Genomic DNA, 17500 nt, shown 5'->3' with positions numbered 1-17500 from the left:
CATACGAGGTTTCCACTGGACACACACTGGACTGATTAATGGAAATTTCACTGCAATGAAGAAATAGTACAAAAGAGAAATAGTACAAAAGTATTGGTATCAAAATGTACTTTAAGTACAAGCACTGTGTGTGTGTGTGTGTGTGTGTGTGTGTGTGTGTGTGTGTGTGCGACTGTGTGTGTGTGCGACTGTGCGTGCGTGCGTGTGCGTGCGTGTGTGCGTGCAGAGGCATGTTGGAGGCTGGCGTGGAGGCGCTCCTCCGTTCCACCGGGGGCAGTCTGGTGCAGCTGTCTGTCTCCCTGTGTCCTCACATCCTGACAGACAGGTGTCTGTGGCTCGCCAGCTGCTACTGCAGGAACCTGCACACGCTCACATACAGGTACCTGTCTGTCTGCCTGCCTGCCTGCCTGTGTCTCTCTCTCTCTCTCCCAGCTATCTGCTCCAATGTGTGTGTGTGTGTGTGTGTGTGTGTGTGTGTGTGTGTGTGTGTTAGGAGTTCTTCAGATCCATTGGGTCATGAGGTGGTTTGGGCGTTGGGCGCTGGATGCAGGAACATCACTCACCTACAGGTGGCACCAAATCACCCCTGGTCAGTACGTACACTGACACACGGCATACATACAAAGACGGGCGAGCGCACGCGCACGCACACACACACACACACACACACACACACACACACACACACACACACACACACACACACACTCAATCCCTCTACCCCCCCCCCCCCCCCTCTCTCTTTCAGTCAACAATCCACTCGGTTCAGTAACCGTTGCTTGCAGACGATTGGTCGATGTTGGCCTAACCTCCTCTCTCTCAGTGTGGGCGGGGCTGGCTGTGGTGCTCAGGGATTGGCTGCTGTGGGTGAGTGACAGCTGTTAAAATTCCAATACTCTAGAAGCGGTCCGGAGGAATTCACCCTTTGTCAAGTCCCGCCCCCTGGTTGTGCCCCTCTTGGCACCCATTGGTTGCCGTTTCGTGGTTGGACCCGAGTGGAATAGCAAGAGAGTGGCGACACGCTTTGATCTCGCCGCAAAGCGGGTGCCTATGGGCTATAGTTCCAAACATTGGAACTATTCCATTGAGATAGAATGAGCACTTCCGCATTCCATTGTTACAATGGGAGTCAATGCTTGTGTCGCCACTCTCTTACATTAAAAAATGTTTTAGCAAATTCAACATAAACAAGGCGGAACAAGGCAGAACGAGCCTACTGGTTAGTCAGTCGGGGACCAATCAGAAGGCTGACAAATTGACAAATTGAGGTTGGAAAAAGTAGGCTACTCAAATGTTTTACTGAAGTAAAAGTATCAATACTGCAATATAGAATTACTTTGTTACAAGTAAAAGTCCGGAATTCAAAAAACACTATTGGCATTGAAATGTAGGCCTACAACAAATGTATACGTACTAATTATTTGAAAATGGCACAGCTATGAGCTTGTGGATAGGCTTTGATTGATTGATTGATTGATTGATTGATTGATTAACAGTTTGCAGAATTACAGTACATTTCAAGTACAACTCAATACAAAAACTGTTAACAGTGAGTGGACGACACCATAAAGCATTACACAATAGGGCCCACCATTTCCAATTAGAGACGTACGAATATACACAACTATATAGTCAAAAGGAAATCATCAGGAGGTAAAAAGGGAAAAGAAACATATACAGTGAGGGGAACAGGGGTGGGGGGGGGATTCAGATTTTACGGGGGCCAGTTTCGAATTGCAGCCGCCCGTAGGTGACCTTTGAGAGCAGTTGAAGGAGTCAAGGGATTTGCATGTCTTAATGACTGTTGGTAGGGCGTTCCACATTTTGGTGGCATAGGAGCGAAATTAATTTAGTCCCTTGTTTGTGCCGAATCTGGGTTGCACATGGTTTGTTGAACTCCCTCTGGTGGTGTGGGTGTGGACTTCGTTTACATTAAGGAAGTATCTAGACAGGTAGTATCTTGGTGGTGGTGTAGCGAATCTTGTGGACCAGACCCATTGCAAGATGCTGTACTCTGTCGTCAACCCTAAGCCATTCCAACCTGAGGTGGGTTCGGGGGGTGAGGCCAAGTAGGAGCCTGACCAGTTTGTTTTGGGAAGTCTTGTTTTAAGGGCCTTAGAGGTGCTGTGGTACCAGGAGGTGCAAGCGTAGTCGAAGAAACCTTGTACGAGGGCTCCTGTTAGGGTCTTCAAAGTGTTTTTGTTGACCAGTGAGGAGATCCTGTATAGGCTATGTTCAAATGGTCGAAATGTATATAAGGCTTGTGGTTAATATAATAATAATAATAATAATAATAATAATAATAATAATAATAATATAAAGTAATATACCTTGTACCTAAAGTTTTCAAATAAAAGAGCAGTACAAGTTAAAAAGTAAAGTACAAAATATATAAGAAAAGAAAAGAGAATATTTGGTTAACCCAATAACTTGGGATAATGGAGCAAAACATACTTTTCATTAGCATGACAGCCTTTTATCATAAAAACATGTTCTCAGCTTTGGTTCATGCAGTATATCCTGTGACCATTTGTTTTGATATAAACTATAAAATGTGTCTTTAACCTATAGAGATGTTTATAATACTGTTATTTTGAAAACTGTGAAGTAAACCCAGTGTGTGCGTGCGTGTGCGTGTGCGTGTTGCAGTGCGTAGCTGTATTAATCTTCAGGTGTTGGAGTTGGAGCGCATCACCGACCTGGGCCTGCAGGTGGCAGCAGAGCTCTGTAAAGACGGTCTGAAGAATCTCCAGAAGCTCATCCTGACTCACACTCCTGTCAGCGGACAAGCCATTCTGCACTTTCACAGTAAGACCACCTCTAGAAAAGAGCTTCCCAAACCTTTCAGGTCCAGTCCCAAAAGAGAGAGCGTTTGCCCTGAAATATTTTGTGCAACTTTCGTAATTCTTTTACCCCTCTATCACACGGAACTATGTTTTTTGTGTCCATATCACTACGTCCAAAAAATAGTTACATGTGATAGAGGGGTCAAAGTTGTACTTTTTGTTTCACCTAAATCTTCTCTTTTGGGGGGTCCCTGCGTGTGCGTGTGTGCGTGCGTGTGCCTGTGTGTGCGTGCGTGTGTGCGTGTGTGTGTGTGTGTGTGTGTGTGTGTGTGTGTGTGTGTGTGTGTGTGTGTGTGTGTGTGTGTGTGTGTGTGTGTGTAGGTGCGTGCGTTCATCTCAGGTCTATAGTGGTGGAGGTTTCGGCAGCAGATTACTTTGAAGAAACGGACAGCCAGGAGACCAGGACTCTGTTTGAAGACATTATCAACACTCTGCAGGTGTTTATTGATGCTTTCGTTGACAAAAATACAAATACACGATCATTATGTCATATCATATGTCATATCATTATGTCATATCATTATGTCATATCATATGTCATACAATATATCGTCTCTGTCGGGAGGAAACCTCATTAGTCCGAAACGGTTACTTTTCAGATTCAAAATCTAAAACGGCAAAAGTAGCAGATCTACTACAGGCTCAAAACGTGTCACTTATATGGGCCGCATTTGGAGCTTGTGGATCTGCCCAACAGCAACGATATTATACACTGTGTGTGTGTGTGTGTGTGTGTGTGTGTGTGTGTGTGTGTGTGTGTGTGTGTGTGTGTGTGTGTGTGTGTGTGTGTCCGTGCATTCCTCAGGTTCTTCAGAGACGTCCAGGTCTGTGTGATGTTTTGAAAATCAAGACAGAAGCATTCTGCTGACCTCAACTCTACACACACACACACACACACACACACACATGCACACGTGTATGTACACACAAAGGCGCGTACACACACACACACACACACACACACACACACACACACACACACACACACACACACACACACACACACACACACACACACAATGTACATGTCAACATGCACACTCTTATTGAATAAAGTTGTGGAAAAACACTATCTGAGAGTATGACTTATTATTAGGGCCCGAGCACTGCACATGCAGTAGTGCGAAGCCCTTGAAATTGTAATGATGATTATTATTATTATTATTATTATTATTATTATTACTATTATCACCAGTAAGATGCTCTGAGGGCGAGAAGCGACCTCACCCTAATGCAGCCACAAACCACACCAAAGGGTCGGGTCGGGACAAAACGTTTTTTAAGGTCAACCACAACAATGCAACTCCTTGCAACTCATTGAGTTGCATTGGTGTGGTTGACCATTAAAACAGTTTTATCCTGACCCGACCCTTTGGTGTGGTTTGGGCTTAAAGGGCGAGGTCGCGTGCCGTGCACACATCCGCCTGGGTGATGGCAGACTGCTGGGCGAGCGCTGGCACTTTGGCATGGGGGGGTCAGATCAACATATGGAATGAATTCTGTCCTGGCCATACCTGTATATGGAGCTTGTCTTGAGTGTATGGGGTTTGATGAGGTCAGATCAACATATGGAATGTCAGAACAGGAAGGACGGGTGGGAGGATCAGAACAGGTCAGCTCCATATATGGAGATCCAAGGGTTTGAGACTAAATATGGAGGTGTGATGTCACGAGGCGTGACCATATATGGAGGCGTGGGGTGACAAACTAACTGAAGGACGGGAGATCAGGTTTTCATAGTAAATGCGACCTACGGCCATGAAAAACGACATACTATATAGTATGTTGATTTTCATGATTTTTGACGATGAAAAAGAAAAACGACATACAGTACTATAGACTGTTTATGAACCACAATGGAAACAAGCTGGCTCTTTTATCATTATCTTTTTGGCTCTTTGTACACAGCAAGCCCAGTGGCTCACTGGCTGAAGAGCCTGCCTGGGAATCACGAGGTCACAGGTTCAAGTCCCGGCTCTGACTGTATATATATCCCTTGAGACTGCGAGTTCAGTTTCAGCTTACAGGAAAGAAGTTGAAAACCTGGCACAATAGTGTCAAGAGAACAACCTGGCTCTCAACGTTGACAAAACAAAAGAGCTGAACTTTGACTACAGGAGGCCTCCCAGAGACCACTCTCGGAGAGTTCAAATTCCTGGGAGTGCACATCACTGAGGACCTCACCTGGGCAGTGCAGACAGAGCGGGTGGTGAAGAAAGCACAACAACGCCTCTTCTTTCTCAGGAAACTGAAGAAAGCTGGAATGGGTCCAAAACTTCTAAGAGCCTTCTACAGAGGCCCCACAGAGAGCATCCTGACTGGTTGATTCACGGCCTGGTAGGGCAACTGCACTGACCTAAACCGCAAAGCATTGCAAAGGGTTGTGCGGACAGCCGAAGGCATCAGCAGATGTGCTCTCCCCCCATCCAAGCCCTGTATGAAGAACGCTGTGTCAGCAATTAAAGCTCGAGCCATCCCAACCGCTTGCAGTCTGTTTGAGATGCTGCCACATGGGAAGGGGTTTCGCAGTCTCAAAGCCTGGAAATAGACTGCAAAAAAGCTTCTTTCCCCGAACAATCAGATACATGAACGAACTGATAAGAACCAGAAACGTATCAGGGAAAAGGAAAACGCTAGCTATATTTATGGAACATAGCCTACTGTGTGAAGTGGTCAAAAAAAAAGAAAACTGTGAAGTTGTTAAAAAACTAAAAACAAAAAAAAAGGTTCACCATTTTTGCTACTACAAGGAAAACATGCACATGTACACTACTCTTTTTCTACTCTTTGTTTGCTCTTTTTTGCACTCTATATTCTATCCTTTTGATGTTATATTATATATTTGCTGCTGCATTGTCTGAAGGAAGCCAAACAAAAATAAGTTTTACTCTTATGTACCTGTACACAAGATGTAACAATAAAGCATAACCTTGAACCTTGAAGTCAATTGGCTTCAACACAGCTGAGAAAATTAACGACATGAAAAATGACTTACTATAGTATGTCGTCGAAAACCATGAACTATAGTATGTTGATTTTTCATGGTTTTCATCATTTTGTTAATGCATTGTCAATGGCAATAGCACAATCTTTGGCACGCTGCTAGTCCTAAATACTCATTACTTACACCTAGAAACCACATTCAAACTTTAAAATGTTCATCATACGGTGGACATGTTTGCCTTAAAATGTATCTTTGAAATGTTGCATAGTTTTAGAAATATAACCAAATTCAAATTTGAGAAAAAAACTTTTTCGCCACTAGGGGGACAGTGAGACAGACACTCCCTGCAATGCATGCTTCAAGCGGGCTCTTTAAAATCCTCCGGTAGCCACGCCCCCTTCCCCCTCCACACACCTGCTGGCTGCTGCAAACAAATAGACAGAAACAAGCGCCAAGTTATGTTGGTAGTAAAAAGACTGACATAATTAACTTATAATGTAACTTTACACCTCATGGAAGTTGAGTGGAGTAGTCTGTGTTGTTAGGAAGTCAAAACTGCTCAGTTACAACTTCACATGTGACACAGTGACAGTTGACAGAGAAGTTGATTAATCTTCATAACAAACTGCAGGTGAGTATAGCTACCTATATGCTAAGCCTGTGTGTGTGTGTGTGTGTGTGTGTGTGTGTGTGTGTGTGTGTGTGTGTGTGTGTGTGTGTGTGTGTGTGTGTGTGTGTGTGTTTGTGTCAGTGCGCGCGAGCGACCGTGCGAGAGAGACCGTGAGAGAGAGAGAGAGAGAGAGAGAGAGAGAGAGAGAGAGAGAGAGAGAGAGAGAGAGAGAGAGAGAGAGAGACTCGCACCAGCAGTTTCATTAAAGAGGATAGAAGTGAAGGCTCAAAAATATTAAGAACAAGCAAAGCATTGATGTCCATTTATTGGAAACACCCAAGTTGCGAGCTCTTCTATAATTAAAGCGCCAAACGGAAGTGGCCGTGCATATCCACGGGTGGATGCCTCAGCCTCATGGTGGCGCTACAACAGGCCAAGTTGCGTCTCTCTCTCTCTCTCTCTCTCTCTCACACACACACACACACACACACACACACACACACACACACACACACACACACACACACACACACACACACACACACACACACACACACACACACCCAAACAAACATGTTTAAATTACTCCTAAACATTTTGCCAAACATCACACACTTTCCTATCCTCCTGGTGGAGACCTGTGCCCAGAAGGGCACTTTTTCTAGTTAATTTCTGCATCTCTTAGGGCCCATTTAACCAAGTGTTACAACCTGAACTGCACATCTAGAGGCCTTTTAGAATGACGTCAGAGTTCTGTATGTGTCTCTCTGTGTCCCTGTGTCAGCCTGACTCAGCCATGCCCAAATATGGAGTGCTGGGCTGTCACAACAGGCCAGACAGGACAATGCATATTAATGGACATTACATTACATAAATGCAATGCAAATACACAGGATTTAGCAAAAATGCTAATTCTCATCCGCAGTCCCCACATAAAATCATAAAACAAAACACTAGGCTGTGTTGTTGACAGCATATAATAAGGCTATATGTACTGCATTCTAACTAGGCTGTATAGTGTATATGTTGTAACCAGAGCCTGTATTATATGTACAGTGTACAGGCTTGCAGTGTTGTTTTCGTCAACTAAAACTAAGAAGAAAAATGTTCGTCGACTACCTTTTTTCACTGACAAAAACAAATGGAAACTAAATGAAAACTAAGCTACGATGACTAAAACTAAGACTGAATATATCGACAATTTCGTCAACAAATAAAATCTAGACTAAAATGTTAGGAGGGGACATTACGACGGCATCAAGGCCCGCCAAAATACATTTTAGTCGACTAAATCAACTGTAGACATTCCAGGTGACTAAAATGTGTCTAAAACTAAATATATTTTCAGTCCAAAGACTATGACGAAAATAGCTGCCAAAAACAACACTGCAGGCTTGTTTGTCTACTGTTACTGCTAGTGAGTTGTGACGGTGTACAGTATGTGGCTCTTGGTCAGCTCACTGTCTTTCTGCCTGACTGCTTAATATACTCAAAGCTTATGGTGTCTCTCTCAACCTGCTCCACAGGTACACGAGCCAGGGTGATGACCCCAGACCCACAAGCTGCCCTGCGTCCATCCATTCTCCTTTGACATGCTGTGAATGCTGGTTCCTAGAGCCTGCCCTAAATCCCTGACCACTGCACTACACCAGAATGCTATGTGCAGTACCTACTAAACATCCAAGGCTCAGTGAGAACTTGAAGATGGCAGCCCGGAGAATGAGGCTGGTGGTCGGTGCCATTGACACTGCCAGATGTATGGAGGATGGAGATGACTGCAGACCTCCACTAGGGCTCATCATGAACTAGAGAGAGATCCACATCACTTACTGTACACAACTGATGAAGTCGAGTAAGACGGCTCAAGGTATGGGAACATTTTTGTTTTTTACTTCTCTGCTGCTGCTGCTGCTGCTGCTGCTGCTGCTTGTATTGTATGCTTGTGTGTGTGTGATTCAAGCTGATGTAGCTATTACTGTCATTTTGGGACCCAATGACTGGGTGGCAATGAAACATGTCCAGTAACTGTTTCTGGCTCTGGAGTTGAATGCTGGTGTGAATCTACAGTTTCTGTGTTGTGTATCTGCTGTTGAATGTGTGCAGTTGTAATGTGTATACTGGTATATGTGGCTCTTGTGGATCCTATGAGTGAATTTGCTATTTTCTTTTGGTTCAAGCTAGAGGTTTTGGGCTTTATTATAACATCATCACCATCAATTCCAAATGTTAATTTTCAATTGAAGACTGATAAACAACACACTCGCACACAGTGTGTGTTTAGTTGTGGTTGCTGAGGTTCATTGTCAGTTGTAACAGGGTGGCTGTATCAATTGGTTCATGACTGGCATGGTGGCAAAGAATGTCCCTGTAGACATCTCAGTACTTTTAGGTTGGCTGTTTTTCAACGTCTGTCTTTCAGACATGACGCCATGTGGCAGATAAAGTATATGGACTTTTAATATTTGTCTTATTCAAGGGCAAACCACCCGAAACACACTGAATACGCCCATATAGTAAAGCAGCATATTAATCCCTTGAGTATATGTATGCGCCCTTGAGCACAGCATGAAACCCCTCGAGTATATCTGACTGAACTAACTCTGCAAGCTACGTATCATTAATATACAGTACTAACGACATGAAAAACGACATACTAGTATGTCGTTGAAATCCATGATTTTTCATCTTTTCTTTATCGTTGGAAATCGTGAAAAAATTATTCGCTTTAGCTTTTATGACCATGACCATATTGCAGTTTTATTAAAAAAAACTCTTCTTCTGCCCCTAATACATACATGCAGAGTCACATGTTTATGAAACTTCACAGTATGGTAGAGGATCATGCTGAAACCAGTCTTACTCCAATTGTCTAAAGGGGGGTCGTTTGGAAATGTAAAATTTGAAAAGGCATAACTCATTCCTCGTTTTGACTCATGCGAAATACATCTGTCACTTTGACAGTTTTATTATTATGCAGCTCAGCTGTACACAAGATGTAACAATAAACAACACATATTTCAAAGTATAATAGTTTATAGATTTATATAAATACAGCTATAGATGCAGGTTATACATTTGGATTTGTATAAATATAGGTATACAGTAGGTAAATGTATATAAATAGTAAATACAAGTAGATACACAACTACAGTATAAGAGAGATTTATATGAATACAATATAAGAGGTAGATTTATAGATGCATATAAATTCTAGATACAGTATAGAACATAGATTTGTAGATCTACATTAAACAGATCAAGTATGGAAGATTTCACAGTACAACTACCTGACTTTAATCATTGATCAAGATCAGTACAACTGACTGACTGACTGAAGTGATCCTAATATGTAACGGATCAATAAAGTACATCCAACTACGTTTAATTCATATTAGAGATGCACAATATAATCGGTAGCGTATCGGAATCGGCCATAAAAATACCATATCGGATCGGTCTCAAAATAATATAATTTTCACCGATATTGACTATGCAATGTATGTGACCGTAAATGGCTACATTTAATGTGTGTACTTATCTCATCCAGTAGTGAAACTTGGAACAAGAGTATATTTATTGATTGATTGAATACTTTATTATCAGGCTTTGGGCCAAGCCCCTTAAGGCCTAGTGGAATCGGTCAGAATCGGTATCGGCAGATATGACCCTGCAAATAATCTGAGATCGGTCATAATTTCATAATCGTGCATCCCTAATTTATATTCATTACATTTACAATTAGTAACTAAATGGTTCAATAATTAATGACTATTATTACTGCTCTGTTCTAACAGACAGACTATGTACCTCCCCCCTCCTCTCTCTCTCTCTCTCTCTCTCTCTCTCTCTCTCTCTCTCTCTCTCTCTCTCTCCCTCTCTCTCTCTCTTTCTCTCTCTCTTTCTCTCTTTCTTCACGGGCGCGACTCTGTTTTGGCGTTCCGTGGCTTGTTGCCTAGCAACATGTCCATCTCAGCGATGATGGGCGGAGTCAGCTGGGAGAGAACCTGACAGACAGACAGACCGACAGACAGACAGGAGACTGTGTCATATGTTTCACCATATCCGTCTAATTTATGTAAAAACAATTACAGACAGACAGACAGACAGACAGGCACATACCTTGATAGATCCTACATTTTCTAGAAGTTGTTCAGAATTTGTGGCTCCAAGTAGAACTGTACTAACTCCTTCACTACGAAGACACCATGCTGGACGGACAGACAGACAGACAGACAGACAGACAGACAGACAGACAGACAGACAGACAGACAGACGTCAGTGACATCATCATTAAGTAATCTGACATCAATCATTAAGTAATCTAAACAACGGTGATTTATTAAAGGTACCCAACCATAAATTGGATTCAAATGTATTATATAAATGTTGCCCTTTTAATATATTTGTATACACACTGAAGTCTAAACAACCACTCAGATAATTCATTTTCATCGTCTCTGAGGGTGCTGTTCCAAGACATTTCAGATCCCTTTGGTGGATCTCTGTGAAAACGACATGCAGCTCAGGAGCAACAAGGTTCATTATTTATGTTATCATCACCTCCTTACATCTGCTATAAAGATAGCCAAATCAAACTAGGTCTCTGTGATTTGCTGGTGGAAACCATAGTGCCTGCTAGTCAACTGTATTAATGTAACACACCATCTGTCCCCTTGTCCCGAGCCCAAGGCAAAAAGTAATATGCACAAACGTACATATTCCTTTTGGTCAGCGGAACGTCTCGTCGACCCACAAAAATAAATCCATCCACTTAGTTCTAATGTCCTCGTCCTGCTTAGTTGGGATAATATGAGACTTGTACTTTCTTGTACGTTCTTCAACATGCCTAAAACAACAGACACTGCGAGTGTGACTAAAAACAATGGCAGTCGATGGATGCCATGCATAGTTTGCATAACAATGAGTTAAAGGGTGAAGACAGAGTTAAAGTGATTTGCTGATGCCACAGTTTATAGTCGGTGTCATTGCAGAAAGAGTGACAGTAATACACACACACACACACACACACACACACACGCACGCTCACACGCGTGAGCACACACACATTATCCAGGTTTGAACGTAGCTTTACCGATAGCCAGCTGTGCAGGAGTGCAGTTGAGTCTTTCGGCCATCAGGCGGAGATCCGTGATCTTAGACAGCTGTTTCTTCCATTCATCGCTACCCACTTTGTCTTTGAGCCACGAATAACCCTGTGTGACCAAAAATAATGTCGACATTCAGTGGGCGTGGTTTTGACATGATGGCGTCTTTGGGCCGGTGAAGACCACAAATGCCATGAGGACCGATTTTCCGTGCCCGTCCGTGCCTAGGTATTGGCTTCCAATTCTATTCCACTCTACTCCACTACATCTCAGATGGCAAATATTGTACTTTTACTACATTTATTTGAACACTTTAGTTACCAGTTACTACAAAACACCCATGGACCATGATGTTTGCAGGTGACATTGTCACATTGTGATCTGTAGTGAGAGAGCAGGCGGAGGGAAATCTAGAGAGGTGGAGATACAGTATGTAATCTCCATAGTTTGGACATGTACAGTACATTGTACAGAGGAGAGATAGTGAGTATAGAGAGTCGGTAGAAGGATGTTGAGGTTGGAACTGAGGAAGACCAAAGAGAAGATTTATGGATGTAGCGAAAGAGGACATGACGTTAGTTGGTGTGAGAGAAGCTGGAGGCAGAGGACAGGGTGAGATGTAATGCACCAGTGTTGTTTTTGGCAGCAAATTTCTATTTTAGTTTTAGTCGTTGTCTCTTGAATAGTTTTCACTTAGTTTTAGTCACATTTTAGTCACCTGGAATGTTCTAGTGTTTAGTCTAGTTTTAGTCGACTAAATGTCATACGATTTTAGTCGACTAAATCAACTGTAGATTTAGTCGACTAAAATCGTATGACATTTAGTCGACAAAATGTGTTTTGACAGGCCTTGATGTCGTTGTAATGACATATTTTACACTTTGGTTGCATGCTGAAAATAGCAGATGTACAATCTCACAACGCGTCGCAGCGCGACGCGTTGTGAGATTGTATATCTGCTATTTTCAGCATGCAACCCAGCATGAAACTGGATCTCTTGTCCACTAGTCCCTTCCTAACATTTTAGTCTAGTTTTTATTTGTTGACAAAATTGTCAGTATATTTAGTCTTAGTTTTAGTCATCATAGATTCGTCTTTATTTAGTTTTTCTTTAGTTTTAGTCAGTGAAAAAAGGTAGTCGACGAACATTTTTCGTCTTAGTTTTAGTCGACGAAAACAACACTGTAATGCACAATCTTATACGTAAAGCACTTTGGATAAAAGCGCTATATAAATGCTCCATTTACCAATATTTTACTCAAGTATATTTTGAATTCCTACATTCTACATTGCAGTATTGATACTTTTTCCCCAGTGTCTCTGATGTCATGGACACTGGGCTCACTAACTTCCTGGACTACAATGGTAATTGCAGTCCAGGAAGGATTGTAGGCTCACTGCTACAATCCAACATATCTAAAACCACATATTACACACATAAAGACCCCCCCAGGAAAGTGTTCTAAAGCTTCTAAACGTCATTAACATATATTTTTTTTGCAAAAAGGGTCAAGTGTCCCTTTAAGTGAAACAATGGAGTACTTTTTTGCGTGTGCGTGCGTGCGTGCGTGCACATACGTGTGTGTTATGTATATACCTTCATTGCAGCTCTTGAACCATCTGGAATTCCTTCATCGTATTTACCCGTTAACAAACCACAAGCCAGAGGAGACCAGGCCATGACCCCTACACCTGCACACACACACACACACACGCACACACACAAGTTGGTGCTGATTGCCGCAGTGTGTGTGCATGTGAGTGTGTGTTTGTGTGTGCGTGCGCACCTATCTTGTGGTAGAGATCAGGAAGTTGTCGTTCTATTTTGTCTCGTTGGAAGTAGTGATACTCTGACTGTTCACATACTGGAGCTATGAGATTAAACTGTCTGGCTACGGCATACGCCTCCTGATAGAGAGAGAGAGAGAGAGAGAGTACAGTAACAGTATAACAGTACAGTACAGGACACGTGTGTTGGCTCATACTAGTACAAAGAATACAGCAGTCTTTATTCGATTGTAATACTGTAGACCGCGTCCTTCGAAACCCGACACGCGTCTGCCTGTCGGGTCGCAACTCCAACAGGCTAAGGGAACTTTGCAACGTTCGACACGGCACTCGCGCGCTTTAGTGCGCTCGCTGGTGGGGCCTCATTTCTTCCCATATAGAGATTTCCAAAAATATTTATATCAAAGCCTAGAATCAAGCCTTCCTGCAGGCTCCTGGTGAATCAATGATGAAGATCGAAACGTTGTCAGTATTTCAATAAAGAACGTCTTTCTTATACCTGTGGTGTGCGGGCTCCATCCAATACCTACTGAAGTTTATTTAGGCCAGCACCCAGCCTGTCGATGTGCGTATTCTACGTCTGCTCCTGGTGAATCATGGCCATAAAACCTTTGATTCTGGGAGAGAAAAACTATTAAAGACCATCTGTTTAGTGGTTCTCAAAAACAAAATGTCACAGAATCAAAGATTTTCTGGTCATGAATCAACAGGATCCTGGATGGCTTGATTATAGGCTTACAATAATTGATATAAATATCTCAAAAATGCTCTATGGCAGCGGTCCCCAAACCTTTTCCGCCGTGCACCCCTGTTTCCTCCTGACCTAGCTGACGCACCCACCAACGCCAAGGCTCGTTGTATTCGGCCGAAAATGATACACTTTTTAATATGATTATGGCAAATAATGACAATGTCACTGCACTGAGAGACATAGACAGCTGCTGTATACTCCCGCAGTCTCCTTGCGACAGTTTACTGGATTTTTCCGTTTGTGTTAAATTACACATTAAAACCTCCATTACCCTTTTCATGTCACGCACCACAGTCTATGGGAAAAAGTGGCCGTCCACTGCTGTGGCCTACATAGCGTGTAGCGTTAGCGTAGCAGTATACTGTACCATGATCTCGATGACGTTCCATCGCGACGTCCCCCAGTACATGGCCATGCCTTGCTCAATGACAAAGGTCATCGCACGCACAACCTCTGAAAATGCACGCACGCACGGGCGCACACACACACACACACACACACACACACACACACACACACACACACACACACACACACACACACACACACACACATACACACACATTAAGTACATTAGGTACATTTAAACATAAAAGTACATTTAAATTTGAGAGGGGGAGAGAGAAAACCAGATGGCGAGATAGAGAGTGTGTGTGTGTGTGTGTGTGTGTACCTTCCATAGGTGCGTTGATGTCATTTCGATTTGCAAAAACAATGTCCACATAATCCAGTTGTAATCTGGAGAGAGATGCTCTGAGACCTCACACACACACACACACACACACACACACACACACACACACACACACACACACACACACACACACACACACACACACACACACACACACACAAACACTATAGAACTTGTAAGCTATGAACTATATTATTGTCTATTATCTGTCTATCTACAAACAACAAAATCGAAGAACGACTGACATAGAAACATAGCTTTATCAGAAAACTGTCATTTTCAAACAGACATTTTTAGAATCTGATCTTAGGTCAGAATGGGTTAAGGAGAAAACGTATATAGTATACCTTCAATGATGTGTTTCCTTGACAAACCCCTCTCTGTCTCCGCCCTGCAGAACACACACACACACACACACACACACACACACACACACACACACGTTCATGAAGATGAAGCTGTGATGAAATTAATATGAATAGAACGATGATGGCTGAACTTACGGTCCTCCCCAGTAGATCTTAGTGGTCACTACATAACTAGACCTCCTGAGAGAGAGAGAGAGAGAGAGAGAGAGAGAGAGAGAGCAAGCTTACAATTTTGACACCATCAGTTATATAGTACTAGCCCTTACCCGTTGTGAGATATTGCCCTGGGTGTGTTTTCGCATTTTTATTCTATTTTTTATACACATTATTAATTTATAATTTGTTAAATTGGGAAAAGGGCTTCGTTAAGACCTCCATATTATTATGGTCAATGCCTGTGTGAAAAGTGGGAGTGATTGGTGCATGCGGTGAGGAGCTACGGCAATGTTTCTGACAGACAGACAGACAGACAGACATTGTTAGAATTATAGTATGATGATGATGATGATTATAGTATGATGGTGATTATAGTATGATTACTATGACGGATGAACAAGACAGACAGACAGATATTCACCCCCAGCCTTTGTGTTTTAGAATTTTCCCTAAAGTTGTTTCTGCCCTGAGAGAGAGAGAGAGAAAGAGAGAGGTATATGTTGTTATTTTCATTATGATTATTATTGTTGCTATTATTTGTTATTGCTAATGAGTTGTTGTTCTGTACCTTCCTGATGCGTAAACCTCTGCAGTGTCAAACAGGTTGACGCCACTGTTGTAGGCTGTGGTCACTACGCACTCTGCCGTCTGCACATACATACACATATTATATTATACACTACTCACTCTGCCGTCTGCGCATACACACACATTATATTATACACTACTCACTCTGCCGTCTGCGCATACACACACATTATATTATACACTACTCACTCTGCCGTCTGCACATACATACACATATTATATTGTACACTACTCACTCTGCCGTCTGCACATACATACACATATTATATTATACACTACACGCTCTGCCGTCTGCGCATACACACACATTATATTATACACTACTCACTCTGCCGTCTGCACATACATACACATATTATATTATACACTACGCGCTCTGCAGTCTGCACATACATACACATATTATATTATACACTACGCACTCTGCCGTCTGCGCATACACACACATTATATTATACACTACTCACTCTGCCGGCTGCGCATACACACACATTATACACTACACGCTCTGCCGTCTGCGCATACACACACATTACATTATATACAATACACACTCTGTTGTCAATGTACCATTTACGTATCCAGTCTCTAGAATGAATATTGAAATTGTGGATGAATTAAGTAAAATTAGATGGGAATATACACATACACACACACACACACACACACACACACACACACACACACACACACACACATACACACACACACACGGTACCTCATCAGAAATCTGTGATCCAAATGTTACCCAGGTTCCTGCAAAACAGCAGCATGCATGTTCAATTCCTGTGTGCGTGCATTTATGCGCAACGTGTGCGTGCGTGCGTGTGTGCGTGCGTGCGTGCATGCTTACCCAGTCCTAAGCAGGATACTCTTAGTCCAGATTTCCCCAGATACCTGAAACAAACATAACATTAAATCATAACGTCAAATCATTTTCATTTTAATCAGCCGTTTGTTTAGTGTTTCAGCAGCAGTAGGATGTTATGTAGGCCTACAGTACATCATACCTTACACCAGTGGTTTTCAACCCTTTTCATATCAAGGCATTAATATACGGTATTCTTTTTAGATGTTTTGATATTTTATGAGATTTAGCCTCTCAGACCCAAGACTTTGCATATTTTGTTGTCGTTGGATAAGACTTTGTCCACATCTCCATGCTGTATTGATGTTGGTAAGTAAGTAGCCTTGCCGAGCCATGAGGCCCAAAGGGCAGGAGCCTATCTCCTGTTTCTGTAGCGTGAGGCAGCTTGATGTACAAGTACACCCCCTGGACATGACGCTAGTATGTCGCAGGGACTTACCCCCAATCCAACCGGACGGACGGGCCCGGGAGAACAATAACGCGACACGAGACAGTATCACGCTAAAGGTTCACAAGATTTTATTATACACAACAACACGACGTATATAGCTGGATCCTAATGACGTAACTAACAACACTTGAGACATAACAAACTCTTACTGCAGCACGCTGACCTTGCTGTCTGAGATGAGATGGTGTCAGTAGCTAGCATGCTACAGTTCATTCAGTACACAATACAGAGACAGTACACTGTGCTCTCACGTACAAGTACACAGCATAGGCACTCAGATCATATCACAACAATTACTACTGTGTGTGTGTGTGTGTGTGTGTGTGTGTGT

General features: G+C 42.6%; 2 protein-coding genes across 2 annotated transcripts in view; one reads left to right on the top strand and one right to left on the bottom strand.

Moving 5' to 3' along the window:
* Window positions 1–7944, top strand: part of LOC310875974 (F-box only protein 41-like) — a gene marked incomplete at both ends in the record, with an annotated part of 16237 nt that extends 8293 nt beyond the window's left edge. The window contains 6 exon segments of the mRNA XM_083789423.1: window positions 227–379; window positions 494–589; window positions 749–867; window positions 2650–2808; window positions 3168–3283; window positions 7927–7944. Of these exon segments, the coding sequence (XP_083645549.1) occupies window positions 227–379; window positions 494–589; window positions 749–867; window positions 2650–2808; window positions 3168–3283; window positions 7927–7944 (661 nt within the window).
* Window positions 7945–10311: 2367 nt separating this feature from the next.
* The window catches only part of LOC310875973 (voltage-gated potassium channel subunit beta-3-like), a gene marked incomplete at both ends in the record, with an annotated part of 11870 nt that continues 4681 nt past the window's right edge, over window positions 10312–17500 (bottom strand). The window contains 13 exons of the mRNA XM_083789422.1: window positions 10312–10404; window positions 10520–10608; window positions 11493–11613; window positions 13103–13197; window positions 13293–13413; window positions 14412–14497; window positions 14718–14804; window positions 15086–15129; window positions 15242–15286; window positions 15684–15728; window positions 15831–15910; window positions 16569–16606; window positions 16704–16747. Of these exons, the coding sequence (XP_083645548.1) occupies window positions 10312–10404; window positions 10520–10608; window positions 11493–11613; window positions 13103–13197; window positions 13293–13413; window positions 14412–14497; window positions 14718–14804; window positions 15086–15129; window positions 15242–15286; window positions 15684–15728; window positions 15831–15910; window positions 16569–16606; window positions 16704–16747 (988 nt within the window). The remainder of the gene's footprint in view (window positions 10405–10519; window positions 10609–11492; window positions 11614–13102; window positions 13198–13292; window positions 13414–14411; window positions 14498–14717; window positions 14805–15085; window positions 15130–15241; window positions 15287–15683; window positions 15729–15830; window positions 15911–16568; window positions 16607–16703; window positions 16748–17500) is intronic.

Source organism: Protomyctophum parallelum (assembly GCF_964188405.1).
Source record: "Protomyctophum parallelum genome assembly, chromosome: 18".
NCBI classification, from domain to species: domain Eukaryota; kingdom Metazoa; phylum Chordata; class Actinopteri; order Myctophiformes; family Myctophidae; genus Protomyctophum; species Protomyctophum parallelum.
This window is presented reverse-complemented; position numbering and strand designations above follow the sequence as displayed.